Source organism: Notolepis coatsorum, assembly GCF_963971535.1.
Source record: "Notolepis coatsorum genome assembly, chromosome: 5".
Taxonomy (NCBI): Eukaryota; Metazoa; Chordata; class Actinopteri; order Aulopiformes; family Paralepididae; genus Notolepis; species Notolepis coatsorum.
The window spans coordinates 143,127,133-143,150,410 of NC_140169.1; the positions used below are offsets into that span (position 1 = coordinate 143,127,133).

Here is a 23,278-nt window from a genome sequence, read left to right on the forward strand (position 1 = left end):
TGTGGCCGGCGTCCTCCGGTCCACGACGGAGAGACGTGAGGCGACCTCACTGTGCAGAGCGCCGTCTCACCTGTCGTCCTCTCCGGGGGGGGTATTTCCAACACACCGCAGTGTTGGCCTTTATCCATAGAATAATCAAAGTACTCAAAGCATAATCCAAGCCGGGGAAGGCTAGCCGTCGTCGGTAGAATAATCCAATATACAGGTCCACTCGCTCTTTGGCCTGGAGCTCCTCGGGTGCAGCTTCACGTGGGGTCAACCACCCTGGATAAGCGTCCAGCTGATGCCCGAAACGATGGGGGTGCTGATTACTATAGAACTCTTACCGCACGAGGCACTATATATGAATAGACTATTATTAGCTTAATAGAATACGTCCAACTCGACGATATAGTGCCAAATATGACTATTCAAATATTAATATACACGATGTCTCAATGCCGATACTGGGCCGAATTGGCCTTACTGCCCACACGTGGTTCGCGGGGAGGCTTTTGCGTCTGTCACTCTGTTGGAGGGTAATGAACTGGACTAAAAGAAAGTTCTACTTTAATAGCGCAGTATATATATGCACTATGAACAAATAGTACCATTAGTGGTGCGGTAGACATATTCCTACGCGGAACTAGGACTTGTCCATACATGTTGAGCGGTACGATTGAACCTGGTCTGAGGGGTATGGCGACCTGGCACCAAGGTCTCGTCCAATGGTAGAATGGAGACTATTATGGGATGTTCAGTAGACTAGAAGGGATATTCAATGCATATTGTACAAGGAATATACAAGGGATATCAGGGGATATACAAATACAATTAAATATATATATATAAATAAATATATATATTCGGTTTAATCTGATCCTTCAGAACAACGTATATATACGTTATTGGGAGCCAGCGGTTGACGGACTTGTTTTTTCTTTTATTCGCTTTTAATACCCTATTCAATGTCACAGAGCTGTATTTTGCCTGGGAAAGGCATATTGGGACTCCGAAGGTGCAGTACCGGCCAGATCCTGCTAGTGGTGCTGTATCGAGAATGCAGTAACCCCTGTTCCAGACCGGGTGCCACACTGAAAACGCTCCGGACGCTCTTTTCTACTAACCTGAACCTAGGGCTTCACCCGATCGCATTTAATGGTTTTCGGGACCCCCGATTCATTATGCTGTGGTGGGTTATGTCGTAGGCCAAATGGACATGATCTACCAGATGGCAATCAAATAATTGGAATATTCTTTTTGGAATCCCACCGGCCACAGGTAAGGACAATTTAACGTAAATTTCAGCTTGATCGTGCAAGGATTTCATAGCCATCCCCCTGATCAGCGTATGTTGTGGTAATAACGAATGCCGTTATTGGCAATCAATTCATCAGAAACACCCCCCCCCCCCGTTCATGCATTCATGATGAAACATAATACCGATCATATGCATTTGATTTTTTTATTGTAGCGTGTGTAGGGACAAAACGCCAATGGATTTGGTATAATACACGTCGCGGCTTATAAATAGCCTCACAGAAATTAGCCCCGATCATTCCGAAATAACACTCATATTCACCACGGTATAAAACGGGTACGTATGGATGGACAAATTATTTCTTTTTTGCATCTTGAACGGAAGGTTCTTACTGTCAAATGACCATGATATTGTATCCATAGCTATAATATAAAATATAGATTTAGCTCTACAAACAACGTGACGCACAGTGAAAGTGTAATGGAAAGCTGGCGTAGCTATAGCTATCTGGGGAATTCCAATGGCCGTGAATGTGTTAAAGGAACACGCCAATGTTGTGGAATATTCAAATGAGCCAAACAGTAGCGGTCGGGTGGCGTAGCGGAGATTGCACTCGTCACCAATGCAAGAGGCTGCGGTCTCGACTCCCGGAGTCAGCATTACCTGCGGCTTGGGCAGATCGTCATACTAACTCGTTTGGCTGGGTTAGGGGGAGGGAAAGTCGAGGGTGGTAATCTGGCGTTGTGGACAGCGATGCCTACAGGTCAGGTCTGGGCGCCTGCTCAGCGAAAGACAGGAAATGGTCAAGGCAGCGTGACCTCCCACGCGTTACGCTTCACCAATGAGAGTCCTCGCTGCCGGTGAGAAGAGAGTCACTGGCTGTCTCCACATGTGTTGGAGGAAGCATGCGGTTGACTTCAGGGTTCCCTTGTACCGACCAGTAGGAGGAACATGCGCACAACGACCAGGTAGGGGAGGGGGGTAATTGGCATAACGACTAAATTGGGATGGGGAGAAAAATAGAAAATCGGGCGGAGAAAAAGAGGATAAAAAAAATCAGACGAATCAATTTGTATAATGAAAATATAGAACATCGTATATTTCTGCGGCCACAGAGCTCAGTTTACAATCAGACACATGAGAGAAAGAGCTCTGGTCAGAACATACCATAAATACATAATCGACATGACGTACATAAGATAGATAGATATGACAAGAAAGGTAAACAAAACCAATGCCCTAGTGAGAGAATGAAAACAAAGATTGGCTCTAGGGCTTTGTTATGTCTTCACACTAGAACTGGAGAAACTGGAGAATAGGCCAAATGTCATATCTCCTAACCTTGGTCGTTGTTAAGAAGAGACACTGTTAAGACTGTCGTCCTAGTGTCTGAGCTGTATACTAGTTGATCATATTAACTAGTCAAGGCTGTAAGACATAGAATATGTATTTGAACACAGATCTATAGACATGATAATATTTTCCTATCACACCAACATTGTGGGAAATTAGCTTACCGTCTCTTCCAGAGTCAGACAAGAAGATGGATACCAATTTCCTCCCTGTGCTTTCAGTAGAAAGCTATCCGGCTGCAAGCTAGCCTAGCTTAGCACAAATCAATGGAAGTGGGATACGGACCAGCTAGCCTAGCTGTTTGGCCAAAAACACCTCTCCCGGAGTTTTAAGCTAGGCTAGTGGTCCGTATCCGCTTCCATTCTTTTGTACTAAGCTAGGCTATCTTGCGGGCTGCAAACGGCAGAAACGTGGTCACAAAACCAACATATTTTAATCCACACCACAACATGCAGACCAAGGATTAGCCGCCTCAAAAACAAAACCACATTCCTCCAGCATTTTGGGACGGCTGTTACCAGGGAAACGGCTCCGGCACGTAGTAGAGTAACAAAAGTGTTTGCAGAAGCCATAGTGGTGGAGGACGGTGGTTTTATATTAGAAATAGGGATCCCTTCCGCCTGCATGTTGTGGTGTGGATTAAAACCTTTTGGTTTCAAGATCCTGTTTTCTTTCCGGTTCGCTCAGAACCCGGCCAGAACTCTGACCACCGGGTCTCAGTAAGTAAAGCTACTAGCTTTGCATCCACTACACTACTGGCAAGTATTTGATACAACTTAATGTCCAAAGATCTGCATGCGTGAGTGTCGTGGCCGGCTTTACTAGGCTTAACTAGGCTTAACTAGGCTTGACTAGGCTTGACTAGGCTTACCCAGTCTCGTTTAGGACAGCATTCCGTGACGGTGAACTGGGCCGAGGTGGCCTACCAACAATCCTATAGACACAAAGCATATTTTATCTATGAAATATCGCAGACCTGGAATGCTGTCCTACAACGGCTTTAAAACGACAACGGACGTCATCGCCTTGACGGGCAAGACAGGCGTTATGACCAGCTAACCACAAGACAGGCATATGACCAACACCAGCTGAAACGACTGTTTGGGCTTCGAGGGGGGGGGGGGGGGCGGAGCGCACAGATGTGAAGGAAGGGTGCACTGCATTTACAACACAAGACAAATTAAGATAGTCTTGTTTTCATGATCGTGGGAAGACAAAATCGCAGAAGACATTAATCGCCCAGCCCTAGAAGGTGGTAGAGTTTGTTTTACTAGTCTGTATATTACACACTGTACTGTATACACACTGTACTGTATACACACTGTACTGTACACACACTGTACTGTATGCACACTGTACTGTATAGTATACACACTGTACTGTACACACACACTGTACTGTATACACACTGTACTGTACACACACTACTGTATACTGTACTGTACACACACAGCTTCTGCTTAGGCCAGTCCCTCTGACTCCCAAGTCAACACTGTTCCGAAATCATAAAGTGAATGAGTTTGAACACGGCCACCAGTGATGTCATCGGGGGGCTTTGACTCCTTGCGTTGTTAATTACAGCTCCATGAAATGATGTAATAAAATTATAATTTCATGGAGCTGTAATCGACACAATGCTGACATCACCGGTGGCCATGTTCAAACTCATTCATTCTCAATAAGTGTCGAACTAAAGGAATGTGTGCAAAACTATTTAGAGTTTTTGGATGCGTGTGTGAGATTATGTGCAAAGTATACCAGCATTGTTTTTTTTGGTGAAGTGCCCCTTTTAATGTGAGTGAACCATCTCTGATATCACACCGTCTCTGGCTTTTTTATGTACTGACTCGGGGGTCTGCAGTACCTCCAGAGCTGATGCCATTATACTGACCGCTTACGAGCAAATGACACCGTGGCCGTGTCGTATAAATAATACTGTCATAATATTTACATTTGGCTTCTCTCTCTAGTGACCATCGCCAGAGCCATTGAACTGAAGCACAACGCCACCCTCATCGCTGCCTTGGCCTTTGAGACGGCAAACTTCTATCAAAAAGCCGGTCAGTGTTGGAGGTTTTGCAATACAACTTATTGACTCAAGGAGTACACTAGCTAGTATCCTGTTAGATGAGTATGTTTACATGTACAAAGATTCCAGACACTAGCTAGTATCCTGTTAGATGAGTATGTTTACATGTACAAAGATTCCAGACACTAGCTAGTATCCTGTTAGATGAGTATGTTTACATGTACACTATTCCAGACACTAGCTAGTAGCCTGGTTAGATGAGTATGTTTACATGTACAAATATTCCAGACACTAGCTAGTAACCGGTTAGATGATATGTACGTTAGTGTGATATGTTTAGGCCTACATGCACAACTCCAAAGTACTTGAGTATCTCAAATTATAATAATGTGTGTATGTACTATGTAAACACTCTCTGTGTTAACTCTTATAAAATACAATTATTTTACATTGATAATGGTGCATTAAGGGTCAGTACGTCTGTCTCCACAGATCATACGCTCAACACCTTGGAGCCTGAGAGCAGCGGCAAGTGGAGAAAATACCTCCAGCTCAAGCAGCACTTCTACATGGCCTACGTGAGTCCCTGGTTGTCCCTGGTTGTCCCTAGTTGTCCCTGGTCATCCCGCCGTAGCCTCAAACACTCAGTCCACTGTGTGTAATCCTGCCGCCCAGCTACTATATCGGGAAGCAGATTATTATCGGCTGGTATCTGCCTACATTTGCTTATACTGTTTGCATTTGGCTCGTATCCACAGATGCTATCGTTACTTATAGTGTAACCACACTCGTTTGTTATCTACTCCTGGATTAGCTTAGCTAACCGGAAAGCCAAAGGGAGATCCGTTATAACTTTGTTGTGGGTATTAATTCGGCGAGTGGCGAGCAGCCAGGGTAAATATATCCGATAACGTCAGCTGGGATACTTTGGTACAAAACTGTAGGGACATGAGCTCTCATTCTCTCTTCTGTTACTCCAGAACTCCAGCCAAAAACAAACTAAAAACTCTCACGCGAGACCCCAAAAGGCATCCCCCCCCCTGAACGTCTCTCCTAAAGCAACACTCGCCACTTACATGTATTGCTACTGTAGGTTATAATCAGTCCATATTAATAACTATTATCTGCGATGTTCATCGCTGTAGAAACAAACACTTGTATGTACCTGTATGTGTCAGATCTTTTGAGTCGGCAAAATGTGAGGAAATTACCTCTTGGATTCTAACCCCTTTTTTTTTATTGGTCTTTTTCCCCCTCCATTTTCCTCCGATTTTCTCCCATCCCGATGTTAGTCGTATGCCAATTCCCAGTCCCTTCCTGGTCGCTGCGCACTTACCCCCCACAGTCAGATCATCTGGGAGAGTGGAGGCTACCACGTGCTTCCTCCGACACACGTCCAGCCAATCACCGCTTCTTTTCACCTGGCAGCGCGGATTCTCATCGAGAGGGCGTAGCGTGTGGGAGGACCACACTATCCCCCTCAAGTCCTATCCGCGCTTAGCAGGCGCCCCGACCGAACTGTAGGAGTCGCTGTTTACAACCACCCGGACCCACCCCGCCAGCTTCTCCCACCCTCTAATACAGCCAATTGTATTAGTGCAGACGGCCAGCCAAGCTGGTGACAACCCCGGAGCTGTGAGCTGGATTTGAACAGGCGAATCCAGCTCACAGCTCCGGGGTTGGTGACGAACGCAATCTCCGCTCGGCCACCTAAGGATTCTAACCTCTTAAAGGACGAGTTCACTTGAACTGTATTATTTGCGTGCCTCTGTGAACCCGTCCATCATGCGAGTGCTCATAACCGTTGATACAACGTACGGTTCGCAACCGTTTCCTCAGTAGAACACATGAAGACACGTCATACTGTGAGCTTTCTGTTTTTGGAAAAGGGTTGTGGTTTCTGGAGGCTAAAACACTTTCCCTGTTGGATTGTGTTGGAGCCTGGTGAGAGGATGAAGTTTCTCAATACTAAAGAGATCAGCGAAACGATGACTTGTTCTAGTCAACGGCATGCCAGACAATAAATAAGCACCAGAGTGTGCAGTGTTTATTATTATTAAGAGTCAGACAGTCCTAACAGTGTTTATTACTAAGAGTCAGACAGTCCTAACAGTGTTTATTATCAAGAGTCACAGTCCTAGTGTTTATTATCAAGAGTCAGATAGTCCTAACAGTGTTTATTAAAAAGAGTCGGATAGTCCTAACAGTGTTTATTAAAAAGAGTCGGATAGTCCTAACAGTGTTTATTAAAAAAGAGACTGATAGTCCTAACAGTGTTTATTATTAAGAGTCAGACAGTCCTAACAGTGTTTATTAAAAAAGAGACTGATAGTCCTAACAGTGTTTATTAAAAAGAGTCGGATAGTCCTAACAGTGTTTATTAAAAAAGAGACTGATAGTCCTAACAGTGTTTATTAAAAAGAGTCGGATAGTCCTAACAGTGTTTATTAAAAAGAGTCGGATAGTCCTAACAGTGTTTATTAAAAAGAGTCGGATAGTCCTAACAGTGTTTATTAAAAAAGAGACTGATAGTCCTAACAGTGTTTATTATTAAGAGTCAGACAGTCCTAACAGTGTTTATTAAAAGAGTCTGATAGTCCTAACAGTGTTTATTAAAAAGAGTCAGATACTCCTAACAGTCTTTATTATTAAGAGTCAGATAATCCTAACAGTTCTCAAGATCACCAGCCGTTCTCCAGCAGTTGGCAGCAGTCCGTGCCCATGGTTGTGTAGCCTGATGATGGCTACTGGCAGGAAAGGCTGGCCGAGGCGGTTTGTGGTGTCCTTCAGACTGTGAGAGAGTGCTGCATAGCCTGGGGTTCTTTGCGGTTTCAGCAAACATGTGGTAGTGGTTTTGGGTGATGGTGATGGAAATGACTCAAAAATCAACTAGGCTGCAGTAAAAAACTTAAAACCAGATTCTCAAACATAAACATAAAGACGGACAACACGCTCATCACAGACAAGCTGGATGTAGCCAATTACTTAAACATTTTCTTCACAAACATAGCCACAACACTGGTAAACAAACTACCCTCCCACTCAGGGCATTATGGGGTAGAACACATAGTAGCATACTACAAGAACCTAGGGGTCCACAAAGACGACTTCAAACTGGAAATGGTAACAACAGATGAGGTACTCAAAAAACTGAGCGCCCTCCAACCTAAAGAGGCCACTGGCCATGACAACATCCCCTCCAAATTCCTCAGAGACTCAGCAGCCGCCATCACCCCAGTCATCATCACACACATAATAAACCTCTCCATAAAACAGGGACACGTCCCCAAGGACTTCAAAATTGCGAGAGTAACACCCCTGCACAAAAAAGGCAGTAAATTAGACCCAGGCAACTACCGCCCTGTTTCTATCCTTACCTCCATCTCGAAAGTCATGGACAATTTTTTATACGAACAGGTCGAAAAATACCTTGCGGAAAAAAATCGAATCTACGAATTCCAATCTGGCTTCAGAACATCCCACTCCACTGACACATGCCTTCTCTATTTAAACGACCACATCAAACAAGAGGTGGACGTGGGCAAATACTGCGGCATGGTCATGCTGGACCTACAAAAGGCCTTCGACACTGTCAATCACACCATTCTGATTGACAAGCTAAAAGCAATTGGTTTTGATAGTCTTATCAGTGAGCTGGATGCAATCCTACCTGGAGGGGAGAGAACAGATGGTGGAGGTAAACGGTACCCTATCCCCCCCCCCTCACAGTGAGCTGTGGTGTTCCACAAGGAAGCATACTAGGACCGCTACTGTTCCTAATTTATGCAAATGACATGTCGTCAGCTTGTGACTGCAACTTGTTCCAGTTTGCGGACGACGAGTTACAGGTTGAAAAAAACCCTCGGCTCAGAACTAGGCAAAAATCTGCATATGGCTCGCTGATAACAAACTATCATTACACATGGGCAAAACAGAGTCCATTCTCTTCGGTTCAAATAACAAACTCAGCAAGACCGACGGCTTCTCAGTTACAGTGGGTGACAATATTGTCACAAGGAAAGAAGAAATTACCTACCTGGGTTCCATCCTAGAGGCAAATCTTTCCTGTGACAAAATGGCATCCAATGTAATAAAAAAAGTCAACCAACGAACTCGATTCTTGTACCGGATCTCCTCTCTGGTAAACAAGAACACCCTGAAGACTCTGGCAGGAGCACTCATTCAGGGGTACTACGACTATGCTTGCACCTCATGGTACCAAAGCACCTCAAAGGCGCTAAAAACAAAATTACAAACATCTCAAAACAAACTGGTCAGACTACTGCTTGACCTTACTCCTAGAACCCACCTCACCCCTGCCCACTTTGACAACCTAGGATGGCTTAGAGTAGACGACAGAGTACAACAACTTGCAATGGGCCTGGTCTACAAGATACACTACACGACCAAGGTACCCATGTACATGTCAAAATACTTCCCAAAGGTCAGTGAATACCACAATCACAACACCAGAGGGAGCTCCACAAATCATGTTAAACCCAGATTCGGCTCAAACAAGGGACTAAACACGTTTCGCAATTATGCCACATCAATGTGGAACGCCCTACCCAAAGCTGTAAAGGAATGTGAATCACTACCCACTTTCAAAAACACTCTCAAAGAACACCCCCCCCCCCCCCAACCACCTCCAATGTACAGTCCCCCCCACCCCCCCAACCCACCTACCCAACCTCCTCCAATGTACAGTTTCTACGTCAAATGTATATACTCTCTTTTCTGGACTCTTTTCGTATCACAAACAATACTGTATTTGCAAATCTGGTATGTCATAAATGTATAGATGTAGCAGTACTGTCTATCTGTATGTCATGTATGTCATATATGTTATGATGAATTGAAAATGGGGGACCCTGATGTAAACAAGACGAAAGTCTTTCTCTGGTCTGCATCCCCTTAACAATTGTATGTTTTGAGCTGTACTGTACTGTACCCATTCTGCAATCTGTTAATAAAGTTTTCAATCAATCAATGGTGATGATGATCGTGAAACGAGTTCCTTCCTGTTGACAGGCGTACTGCTACCACGGACAGACTCTTCTGGCAAGCGACAAGTGTGGGGAGGCTATTCGATCCCTGCAGGAAGCGGAAAAGTGTAAGTACCTCTGACATACCTCTGACTTTAATAATAATAACTTTATTGGTATAGCACCTTTCATACAGGGGATTGCAGTTCAAAGTGCCTTACATCAGTAAGAAATAAGACATAAAATCAGTGTAAAACGAGCAGCAAGAGCAAAGCATAAAGTGGGATAAAATAATGCAGGTATATTAATCAAAATCGTATGAGAACCTCATGTTCCAATAGGCTTCTTGAATTTCTGTAATCTGTTACAAAACATGATAATGGTCATAGTATGCAGATATATTAATCAAAATCATATCAGAACCTCACGTTCCAATAGGCTTCTTGAATTTCTGTAATCTGTTACAAAGCATGATAAAGTATGCACCCAGCGGATAGTAGCGCATAGAAATAAAATTAAAAGTAAGTAAAATAATAACGAGGGTAAAATTAGCAGAAAGTGCAGACATATAAAATCAGTTTTTCACATTAGGATCTAACATCCCAACATATGATATGTAAATGTTTTGCATGTCAGCTGCTTGGAATAAAACAAATGAACCCTTTAAATTAAACTTTTTCTTAATATTTATAATTCTAGTTTAAGAGTCGGAGTCTATTTTGTGATTCTGTGTGAAGGGGCGACTAGCAAAGTGAGATTTTCATTGTACGGTGTGACTTGTGCATATGACAAATAAATATCTTGAATATCCTATCCGAGCTCCATCGGGGGGGGGGGGGGGGGGGGGGGGGGTCATCAAAGAGAAGCCGCCTATGCTCGGTCCTCGCTCCACAATGGTGGAACGAACTTCCCACCACAGTCAGGACAGCCGAAACCCGACCATTAATCTTTAGCCGTCGACTAAAAACGCACTTCTTCAATCAATATCTGAAAAAGAAAAAGACTAACCTTCTTACTGTCTTCTGCTATCATGCACTCTTCCACTAAATAATTGACCTTGCATATATTACTACCTACTGTACTAAGATGTCTTTACTACTCTGCACTCAACACTGTAGCGCCCCAAGTTTCAACACTGTTTGATGAACATTGTTACTCGGCTGAAAGAGTTGTACCCTTCCTGTCGCTAAGTCTCTTTGGATAAAAGCGTCAGCTAAACCCTTTCACTACCACACTACAGAAGGTTAACCCTTTCACTATCACACTACAGAAGGTTAACCTTTCACTACCACACTACAGAAGGTTAACCTTTCACTACCACACTACAGAAGGTTAACCTTTCACTACCACACTACAGAAGGTTAACCTTTCACTACCACACTACAGACGGTAGTGAAAAGGGTTAACCTTCTGTATTGTCGCCGTGAAAGGGTTAACCCTTTGTCGTGTGGTAGTGAAAGGGTTAACCGTCTGTATTGTCGCAGTGAAAGGGTTAACCCTAATAGTATATTATGCTGTATTGTATTATGAATAATTACGAGTAGGTATTGTTGTATTGTATTATAAATTTGATGAGGAGTATTTATTGTTGTTTTAATTGTCTGCATGCCATGTGAATGTTGTGAGTGTATAAAGTCTGTAACTGTATTTGACGTGTTATGGACCCCAGGAAGAATAGAGAATGGAGAACCAAATAAACTTAAACTCCTTTGGTAGTGTGGTAGTGAAAGGGTGAAATGGCTCAATGTTGCATGTTGACGGAGCTGTGTGTGCAGGTTATTCCCGCGCGGAGGCCCTGTGTAAAGAGTACCGTCACACCAAGGGGCCGGGCAGCACGGCCAAGCCCTCCGAACAGCTGTTCTTCCTGAAGCTGGGGGGCCTGATCAAGATCACCCTGGAGAAGTGTGAGCGGGAGAACGGCTTCATGTGAGTCACGCAGACACAGATGCAGGCACAGACGCAGACACAGATGCAGACACAGACGCAGACGCAGGCGCAGACACAGATGCAGACGCAGGCACAGATGCAGACACAGATGCAGGCACAGACGCAGATGCAGACACAGATGCAGGCACAGACGCAGGCGCAGACACCGATGCAGACACAGGCGCAGACACAGATGCAGGCGCAGATGCAGACGCAGGCGCAGACACAGATGCAGGCGCAGACACAGATGCAGGCACAGACGCAGGCGCATACACAGATGCAGACGCGGACACAGGCGCAGACACAGATGCAGGCGCAGACACAGACACAGATGCAGACACAGACGCGGACACAGGCGCAGATGCAGGCGCAGACACAGACACAGACGCAGACACAGGCGCAGACACAGATGCAGGCACAGATGCAGACGCAGACACAGATGCAGGCACAGGCGCAGACACAGATGCAGGCACAGACGCAGACACAGACGCAGGCGCAGACACAGATGCAGACACAGGCACAGATGCAGACACAGGCGCAGGCCGTTTGCATACAGACCTGCACTTTGACACACTATCACACTCGGGTGCAGGCCGTATGAAAAGCACGCGTGAATGTGCATGACTCCATGTGCATGCCGCTAGGGGAGCGACAGTGTGGCTCAGGAGGTAAAGTGGTCGTCTGGTCGTCTGAAGGTTCCCGGTCCTCCCCGGGCAATGTGTGTCCTTGAGCAAGAAGACACTTAACCCCTAACTGCTCCCGATGAGCAGGTCGGCACCATGCATGGTCGCCTCCGCCGTCGGTGTGTGAGTGAATGGGTAAAATGTGAGGAACAAAATTGTAAAGCACTTTGGATAAAAGTCAGAGCTATATATAAATGCACCATTTACCATTTATGATTCAGAGTTTCCGTTAGCCGTTTTCCACAATGTGACCGGGTAGGACACCTTTTTAGATGAGTGTATTTAACTTCATGCTGTCCTTCTTCTACTACAGGATGTATAGCAGGGTGAGCCCCGGTGTAGCTTTTCAGGTTCGACCACATATACAGTATAATGGTAAATGGCTGCATTTAGGGATGTCCCGATCACGTTTTTTTGCTCCCGATCCGATCCCGATCATGTGATCCCGATCTTCGGAAAATCACGTGATCGGATCGGGACATCCCTAGCTGCATTTATATAACAGCTTTTATCCAAAGCGCTTTACAATTTAATTCCTCACATTTTACCCGTTCACTCACACATTCACACACCGACAGCGGAGGCGACCGACCATGCAAGGTGCCGAACTGCTCATCGGGAGCAGTTAGGGGTTAATAATATAATGCAGGACCTGCTCAGAGGTCTTTAATTGGCACGCAATTATCCTCAACACACACACACACCGGAACACACACACATGCATTGTCTGTAGGATCGCCGGTTAAGTGTCTTGCTCAAGGACACTTCGACACACTGCCCCGGGCGGAGCGGGAATCGAACCGGGGAACCTCGGGATTACCAGACGACTGCTCTACCTCCAGAGCCCCTGTCGCCCCCAGTATCTCAATGTGGAGACTCGGGACGATAACAACCCTCTGCCCAACTGTATCGGATGAAATGAGTGAGAAGAAGAGCTTGGCGCGGGCCCAGGGGGGAGAATCACCCCCCCCCCCCCAGCTACTGATTAGATATTAGCCCAGTATTGAGGGCAGGGAAGAGGAAGTGGATCTGCATGCGAGAGAAACGTGGCAAGGAATCTGTTCTTGAGCTACTAGTTAGATCAGCTGGTGTGCTGAGGTATTGAGGAAGAGGATCTGCATGAGAGAGAGAGAGAAAGAGAGATACGGCAAATAATTTGTTCTTGAGGTCAAACCTTTTTCTGCCGTCACCAAATTTTTTATTTATTTTTTTTATCAGTGGTAGAGCCGATATTTATTTAAATAGCATATTGCACCTCTGTGAGATCCTCAACAACATAAAAAAGTCAAAATGTTTGTTTTTAGTAAATAAATAATAATTTCTTTAACAACTTCCTGTAATTACTTGACCTACCTACAATCAATCATGGAAAACGGCCTTTTGAGCCTCAGAGAGGATTGTAAATAGCAGAGAGAGGATTGTAAATAGCAGAGAGAGGAATGTTTATAACAGAGAACGCTCACACCGCTTTGGCCGCATTGAATTCCTAATAGGTGACGGCGCACCCATCGCCTTTTGGTTAAAAACTAAAATGTCCCAAACGGAGGGGTGGCCAAGTGGCGCAGTGGGCAAGGCGCTCGCCACTAACGCAGGAAATGCTGGGTTCGAGCCCAGCTCTCAGCGTTGCTACCAGCTTGGCTGGTCGTTCATACTAACACAATTGGCAGTGTTAGGGGTGGGAAGCTGGTGGGTGGGGATCGGACGTTGTGGACAGCGACTCCTACAGGTCGGTTGGTGCGCCTGTACAGCAGAATCAGGAAGCAACGGGGGCAGCGTGAGCCTCCCACGCATTACTCCCTGCCGCTGAGCGATCGCGCTGTGCAGGTGAAAATATGCGACAGCTGCCTCCTCGTGTACCGGAGGGGACACGTGATGCAAGGCTTGGTCCTCACTGCAGCCGACCAGTGGGAGGCATAGTCTAGCAATGTTCGAGACAGGGGAGGGGAGAATTGGCGAGGCGAAATTGGGATGGGAGAAAAATAAGGAGAAAAAGTAGACCAAAAAAAATTCCCAAACGGAAAGAATAATCCAATTTCACACGGTTGTAGTCGAGTCTTCGGGCAACATTTAGATGGAAAAACCTTGTTGTTGGCTCCTATTTAAGGGGAGTAGCCATTTGAATAAAAAACGCAGATGCCATTTTGACAAGCATTTCTCCAACAAATCATTAACTCGGATCCGTGTTTGAAACTCATGCATGAGCAATACACATATATATATATACATACATAATAATTGTGTCTCTAAACTTTCTAAAGGGTTAAACGTGACCACATTTCTCTCTCCGTTTTGCCCATGTCATCCAGATACTTCCACAAGGTCCCAGCCGAGGCCCCCCAGCTGGAGCTAAAGGCCAGCTACGGTCTGGCTGAGCCACTGGGCTTTGAGCTGCCGGCCCTCAGCGAGCAGTGTAGCCCTGAAGTCTACGCCACCTTCGACCTGACCAAGGGGGCCAAGAATGACAAGGTACTAGTGGAACTCCACTGGAAGTCCATTTTAAAGTGCTGCCGTGTATTAGGCTTGGGCCATATTGAAATACCCCTACTGATGATATTGCTTTACGGAAAGTTATATAAGATATTATAATTTTAAAAAGAGCTGAAAAGACGCATGTGTTGCAATACCCATAATTGGCCACAGGGTGGCGAAAAACGTATAGGCAGTATGTAAGCCTATTTTACACAATGGCCTCGCATCACCTCTGTTACAACTGATCCTAGTCCCTCTCATGAAACACATGTAGGCTGAAAAGAACCTGTCCAATAGTAGTCAATGCTTTGTCTTTTCAATGGATGTTTTTTCTAACGTTGCTACGTTCCGTGTTCAGGTAGAAGGTTCATTCTCACTGGATTGTATCTTGGTTGAATTTGGTTCTGTTTAGTTGAAAGTATTCAAACAAAAAAAGATCAAATCATCAGTGAACATTTTCCTGTGGGCAAGGTTTGCATGCCTGGATAATTTTGTACACACTCAAACTAAATATTTGCAACAAGGTCTCATCAGAAAAGTACTAATCGACCACAGGAAAAAGGGTACATAATGTACTTTATGTTTTAGCCATAAGTAATATATTTATATTTTGACGTATTGTATACGTTTTGTATTGGCAAAAAGTCCAAAAGAAACAACGCAACCAGGAGACAAACCAGCAATGTTTGGGGTTGCGGGCGAGTGCTCTCACCACTAGACTAAGATACACCCTGATACAAACACAGCTCTCACCACTAGACTAAGATACACCCTGATACAAACACAGCATGACTATGATGATGGTTAGTTTTAACGGTTATGGTTAAGATTTAAGGTTGGGGTTCAACTGTTATGGTTAAGGTAACCGCGTGGTTAAGGTTAGGGTTAAAGTTATGGTTAGTGTAAGAAGGTAACAGTGTGGTTAAGGTTATTGTTAGTTTAAGGTAACAGTGTGGTTAAGGTTAGTTTAAGGTAACAGTGTGGTTATGGTTAGTTTAAGGTAACAGTGTGGTTAAGGTTATGGTTAGTTTAAGGTAACAGTGTGGTTAGGGTTAAGGTTAGTTTAAGGTAACAGTGTGGTTAAGGTTATGGTTAGTTTAAAGAAACAGTGTGGTTAAGGTTAGGGTAGTCTTGGTAGTCGTGAAGTAAAGGCCCTTGCCTCCCATGCGAGTGTCCTGTGTTAGTTTCCCAGCAGGGGAACGCAAACATTTTCTGAAAACATTAAAAGCATACATTTTTGAATATGTAATATGTGTCCTTATTTGTAATGTACATTTTCACTTACACTTATACTACTCGTGGTTATAGACCTGTTCGCTGTATACATCGGACTCAGTGTGCGCTCGCATCACCGGGGCATAATCCTGGTCAGAACAACAGGGCATTTATTGTGATGTTTCTTCTTGACTTGTTCAGGAAGACTTGTGATTACCTTGTGACTTCAAGCTTTACAAATACATTTGATTTGATTTGTTTTACACACTCGGACGTTTCTAAATATCTGTGTGTCCCCTTCTGCTGCTCCGACTCCAGGTCAAGAAGCATGAGGAGGAGGTGAAGCCGGTGAAGGAGCCAGACCTCAAGCCTCAGAAAGACACAGGCTGCCTCCTCTCCTAAACCCCCGCCCCCCAGACATCCCAACGCCTCAACACCACCCAATGTAGTGACTGACTCCCATTTCCTTTACATGAAAAGTAAACCTCCACTGGAAAATGTACTTTTTTTATTTTTTATTTGATTTGTATCCTTTTTATTCATGCTGTTTTACTTTTTATACATTTGCATTTATGCTCATGAATATGCAGTAGTATCAGGACTGATGATACCTAGTCCCCCCCCCCCCCCCCCCCCCGTCAGCCTTCCATTGTCCCATTGTCATCGTGTCGAAGCCAGAGTCACTTTGTGCCATTATCGAATACATTTGAATGCTAAGGAGAGTCATTATGTGACTACTTCCTCTTTAACCCTTTCAGTGCCACGGACGACATATCTCGTTTTATCAGCCCCCCCGTTAGGTGCCCACGACGACAAATATCGTTTTATTGTTTTATTAGCGATCTGAATTCATATTTCATCAACCGAGTCTCCTCGCTTAGACTGACCTGGGATTTGTAGATCTCTGGGGGGGGAGCCAACTCGCTCCTTGTGCTGGCGCGCAGTATGCTCAAGAGGGATCTGCTCGCGGGACAGAAATCAGCCTGGATTATGTATTTACAGGAATCAACACTGTAATCAATAAGCGTGATCGATATTTGGAATGGCGATCAGGAATTGGAATAAACTTTTTGGATAACATCTGATCTCAGGTAAGGAATCTATTTTACCAGTCTTAGGATAATCAGACCTGTTTTCACGGAGATATAAGCTTTTGCCCCATGTGTGATGTGGCTGTTTGGTTGTGATCGCTGATGAGGAAATAAGAGAATCGATTTTTCAGCTTGCGTCTATAGCATGCATACGTACACATATACTATCGATAATCTAGCGTTTATTTGAAAACTATTCATAAATAGGCCGAAAAATGACAACGTTTTTGTGTATTCTAGAATATTCCAGTAAATGTCTTTTATCATGGAATCTTTATATTTTCCTTGAAAACGAGGGCTTTTCAAAATGCTATAAAACGAAAATGAACCGATAAAAAAAAATCCGTTTCGACAATGTTGACTGGAAAACGAGTCATTGATAAGCGACGGGCAGATTAGACACATAGCCATAATTTAAAACATAGATTAGGCGTTTTTAACGCTAACATTGAAGTGGATGGTGGCATTCAACGGGGTAAATCAATGTTAATCAAAGGCACTGAAAGTGTTAAGATAGAAAAAAAAAAAAAATCCTTCAAAATACGCCCTTACATGTTAACTTTTTAACTTTTCATCGACCAAAAGAGATTTTTTTTTTTTTTTTCAAGACAACCAAATGCAGCCTTTTGTTATTTCAACTCGTCCAGGACATAGATATATAAAGACTAGATTACTCACCCACGCTGCTGGCCAACGGAGACCGACGTTGCCACATGGCGGCCATCTTGCTACAGGGTAGCACGCCCACTCATAACATGAATGTCTATAGTGCCTACTATTGAAATAACCATAGCTTGCAAAATGTTCAACCGTTTGGTTTGTTAAAAACGTCAGAGATGTAGTTATCATACTGCATACGTATAATGGACTTTCATATGAAAATAAAAAAAGTTTAATAAAAATTCCAAGCATCATAGCCACGTTAATAACGTTTGTAATAAACCAAACCGTTTGTAAATCCGTCAACATTTCAGCGAGTTAAGAGTATTTTTGTTTGTACAGATCACTCACCTTAAAGCAGTAGTTAACTGTAGTAAGATGGACGCCGGTGAACTACACGGGAGACTCCGCTTTGCACCATCTAGTCTTTATATATATCTATGTTTGAAACGGTCTCAGAGCGCATACCTTGGCGTGAGGGCGGTGTGGCGGTTTTGACGCGTGTTTGATTAACTTCTCTGGCAACCAAGTAGCATCACAGCTGAAAATTACGTTTTTAAATCGAGCCAAAAAGGAAAAAGGTTTGATTTGACACTGTTTCAAGGATAGGAACTGTTGCTCAGGTCTGATGGGAACTGTTGCACAGGTCTGCGGTGTTGGCGAAGGGAACAAAAATTAAGAGATAGAAATGTCAATCAACAAGGAAACAGACAAACAAATAGATGGCCCGATGGGTCAACAGATGCCATTCGCCAAGTTTAAATAGGTGATTTGGTGTTTAGTTACATGGTATTTATAAGAAAGAAAAGTATGGATTTCGGCAGCGTTTAGGAACCGGCATCGTTTTTAAAGCATCGGTTTTGGCGCCGCAATCGAAGAAATACCCAACCCCCCTCACAATACATATATGTACTCTTTATAAACCTTTCAATTACTGTGAGAGTGTTCTTGTCGTTTGCTGAGATACTGATGACGCCCAGGTGTGTATTAATTGGAGACCGGGGGGGGGGGGGGGGGGGGGGGGGGCGAGGACTTGCTTGTCCTCAAGTCATTACCAGATCAACTGGGTACACTCCTAACTATCAAGCCTGTGTTTAAGGGGGCGGGACATATTAATAAAAATTTGTTATATATAATGTATATTCATATAAACTGTCATGGATAAGAGTTTTAAGAGATGTTCAACAAAGGCGCCCTGCGAGGTCGACAGAGGTGTAATACTGTAATCGGTGAACGTGGAATTTGAAGGGATTTCAGATTAAGCTGAATTGTCGAGCGATCAAAGTCACGTTTGTCCTTTAAACGCTCCCTCCGTGTACGTATTAATCTAGTTCAGCGATATATAGGCCTACCTTTATCTATCTGTTTTTCGGAGCGATATCTTTACCAAGCTAGCATCCGCTGGAGCGACGGGACAAGTCTGAAAACACCAACGTAACAGTCATTTACTAACCTGATATTTCTTCTCCCCATTTTTCTATTTTTCTCCCATCCCAATTTCGTATTATCCAATTCTTCCCTCCCCTGTCTCGAATGTTGCTAGACCATGCCTCCCACTGGTCGGCTGCAATGTGGACGAAGCCTTGCATCACGTGTCCCCTCCGGTACACGAGGAGGCAGCCGTCGCATCTTTTCACCTGCACAGCGCGATCTCTCAGTGGCGAGGAGTAACGCGTGGGAGGCTCACGCTGCCCCCGATACTTCCTGATTCTGCTGTACAGGCGCACCAACCGACCTGTGGGAGTCGCTGTCCACAACGTCCGATCCCCACCCACCGGCTTTCCCACCCCCTAATACTGCCAATTGTATTAGTATGAACGACCAGCCAAGCCGGAAGCAACGCCGAGAGCTGGGCTCGAACCCAGCATCTCCTGCGTTAGTGGCGAGCGCCTTGCCCACTGTGCCACTTAGCCGCCCCTTATTAACCCGATATTGTAAATTTTCTACATAGCACACGGTGATGCCTTTGCACTTTATATATTCAGTTACTCGAGATGTTTTTGATTAACCCCCTATGAGGATCCACGACAAAGGAGGCAGAGTTAAGATACTCCTTCTCCATTCGGTCTGATTTGATTGTGACTAAAACCGACAGCGTATTTTGGTACAATGGATTTCACAGAGATGCAAATTTCACAGATCATGGTCCAATGCTCTACGCTCTTTTTTTTCCTTCTTTTCAAGGCACTTGTTTACCAATGATGTGGTATGTTCAGTCGTCATTACAATGTACATGCCTGTGAAGTCCTCATTCTACATCTAACAATGGTATCGTTCATTGAAAATGTGTTTCAAATGGAAATAAAGAAACCAGAATCGTCACGTTAAAGATTTGTGTCGCATGCACGTGTGTGTGGTGTATTATTTGTGTGTTGTGCAGCCAGGCCTGTAAGTTGAAGGAACACGTCAACATTATGGGAAATGCGCTTACCCACTTCTCCAGAGTCAAGAACAAGAAGATGGATACCAATTTCCTCTGTGTTCAGTATAAAAGCTATTCGGCTGCAAGCTAGCCTAGCTTAGCACAAACGAATGGAAGCGGATACGGATCATCTAGCCTAGTTTAAGAATCCGGGAGAGGTGTTTTTGGCCGATAGCTAGGCTAGCCGGTCCGTATCCGCTTCCATTCATTTGTACTAAGCTAGGCTAGCTTGCAGCCGGAGCGCTTTCTACTGAACGCACAGAGGAAATTGGTATCCATCTTCTTGTCTGACTCTGGGGCGACAGTGGCTCAGGAGGTAGATCGGTCGTCTAGTAGGAATCAGAAGTTCCTAGTTCCACGCACCCCTCTACCTACAGGAACTCCACAATAGAATAGAAATACTTTAATCATCCCGAGGGAAATTTGACACTACAAATCGCTCACATTAAACATTTAGACAGAACAAACTCACGAATAAGAATAACAAAACAAATTGCCTAAGAATAGAATAAAATATACAGTAATAATATATAATAAGTCTACAGTAAGTGTAATATTGAACAGTGTTGTTTTAAAAGTAAGAGTCCAGGAAGATGGTAACTGTCACCCTTGCTCAGTGATGCAGTGAGGCACATTGATGCATTGTAAAGTCTGATGGCTGTCGGAATGAACGACTTCCTGTGCCATTCAGTGCTACATTTAGGGAGTGTTAGCCTAGCACTGAACATGCTCCTCCTGTCAGCCAAGTCTGTTTATAGTGGATGGGAGGGGTTTTCCCTGATGGCCTGGAGTTTAGCAAGTCTCCTCCTCCGCCACCATCGCTAGAGAATCCTCCACCCGTACCCTCAGATCGGCAGGTAGCCTGCTCCTTCAGGTCCCCAATACCCGGCTCTGCACCATGGGTCACCGAGCCTTCTGCACGGCTGCACCATGCCTGTGGAACAGCCTCCCCATCCAGCTGAGGACACCACAGAACCTGGACTCTTTTAAAGCAGGCCTGAAAACCTACTTATTTCGAAAGGCCTTTGATTGCTTTTTCTTGTGCTGTTGTTCTTAATTGTCTGTTTTTAACTACGTTATATATTTTTTTTTATTCTGTATTTTTTTTTTATTATTAACACTATGATCGCCGTGGACGAGTTTACACGTCATTCCTAGCCATGCTCATTCTGCCGAAGACGCCATAACTCGTCTTTGATGTCAATATTTCAAAAATCTGTCATCGAAATCATATTTCCTTTCCGGAGCCCTGAGACACACTGCAAAGCTCCACTCAACTCTCTAGCGGTTCAAGAGCGCCATCTGGTGGCCGATTGGCAGATCGCCAGCCGGAAATTAACCTTTAGTGCTCATCCATATGTGGTCCGGGCACTCGCTATCGTTAGAGAGACTCCGTATTGACACAGTGAACATCGATCGGTGCAAATAACTCGAAAAAACAACATGATTTGGACGTATATACTATTATACAACCTGGAAATGGATCTGGCATTTCTCCATCCCATAATAGAAAAAATTCTGTTCCACGCTCATCTGCCAGCGGCGCGAGGAAGCCACGGTAAGATTCAGCGTTATATTCTAACGTCTTCTATACTAACTGATCTGATGAACATATGACCTAGGGGTGGACGGTATACGGTATAAACGGTATGAATTTGCTCTACGGTATGGATTTTGACTATACCGTGTAACCGGTAGTGCAGCTCTAAAATAGCAATGACGTCATGTAACCACAGCGCGACTATTTCAATCGCATTTGCCCCTAAAAATAGATAGAATTAGTCATAGATAATAGATATGTGCGAACTGGAAAAAGTTATTTAGGAGGCTTCGCGCAGTGGGCGTGCCAGCCCCTACCGCACGCATGTAAACACGGGTCTAGTAGTCTAGTGGGACGGGACACGGGAGCTGTCGGCGTCTCCCTGAGCTAACGTTAGCTTAGCTACCGTTACAAAATGACCCAGTCAACTATTCACTTTTAGTTTAATACATGATGGGGCATTGTCTAACCGAACGGTATCTAGTCGGCCAGCTACCGATAGCTCCTGACATCAACAAACGCTCCACAAAGTCTAGTACTAGAGACGTGTATGCTACCTGTTAGCTCACGTTAACGCAAGTTAGTTCACCGTTCAAAACGAAATGTCCCATTGAACTAAATAATTCACTGAGGCGTTGTATTAACGTTATATATGCAGTAGCTACAGATAGCTCCTTATATCAATGTCTTATAACACTGATTCGATGCGTATTCGAGCTGAGGGCTTGCTAACGTTATACCAATACAATAGGGTCCAGGTGCAGCGCCGGAGAATCCTGGCCGTATCTGCTCGAGGCTACTCGAGTATAGGTCCAGGTGCAGCTCCGGAGAATCCTGGCCGTAGCTGGAGGCTACTAGAGTACACACAGACAGTGGAGCTTGTTGCGTGGTGGCGATGTCTCGCAGATAATACAAGTACAAGTCTAATTATATAATATATATATTTTATAAAAAATAAAAATTATATAAAATAAAAAAATAAAAATTATCAAAAACGATGATACCGTGATATATACCGTTACCGTCTATGCTTCAAATTATACTGTGATATACATTTTAGACCATACCGTCCACCCCTAATATGACCCACACTAGATGAATCATCTAACGCTGCCCACGGAATTATAAACAATCCCCCGCCCATCCGGTCATCATCAGATGATGCGTAGAAACTTCTAGAACCACTAACCATTGTATTGATCAGGTTAGTAGATATTGTACCGATCAGGTATTACAGATCATATCCGTGTAGCCGGTCTGATCTTGTCTGCGTTGTGTTTTTAGTCGATTCGACCCCTGTTAAGGGATCGCCCTGAGTGGGAGTTGAACCCCGGACGCCCGGCGGGCGGCATCACAGACCACTAAGCAAGAAGTGAATTCACTTCTTGCTTCCGGGTCTGGATGCCTCTGGGGAGTGAGTTTACTTGCAGTACCGCTTAACATCCACAGCCACTTCACGACTTGTACCTCGTGACTGTGGATAGACTGCGGTACCTCCGTTACATCCGCATGAAATAAACTAAAATGTTAAAACCCATTTAGACTGTTTCTCATTCCTGTACTGTTGTTTATACTCTTTGATTGATTGATTGATTGATTGAAAACTTTATTAACAGATTGCAGAATGGGTACAGTACAGTACAGCTCAATACATACAATTGTTAA

At 44.3% G+C, this 23,278-nt stretch overlaps 1 protein-coding gene across 2 annotated transcripts in view; it reads left to right on the forward strand.

Annotated features, from left to right (window-relative positions):
- The window catches only part of brox (BRO1 domain and CAAX motif containing), a 37,028-nt gene extending 17,048 nt beyond the window's left edge, over window positions 1-19,980 (forward strand). For both annotated transcript variants that reach the window (XM_084314744.1, XM_084314745.1), the window contains exons 8-13: window positions 4,564-4,653; window positions 5,115-5,200; window positions 9,654-9,735; window positions 11,383-11,533; window positions 14,523-14,682; window positions 16,219-19,980. In XM_084314744.1, the coding sequence (XP_084170870.1) occupies window positions 4,564-4,653; window positions 5,115-5,200; window positions 9,654-9,735; window positions 11,383-11,533; window positions 14,523-14,682; window positions 16,219-16,302 (653 nt within the window). In that variant the 3' untranslated portion in view covers window positions 16,303-19,980. The remainder of the gene's footprint in view (window positions 1-4,563; window positions 4,654-5,114; window positions 5,201-9,653; window positions 9,736-11,382; window positions 11,534-14,522; window positions 14,683-16,218) is intronic.
- The last annotated feature ends 3,298 nt before the right edge of the window (window positions 19,981-23,278 follow it).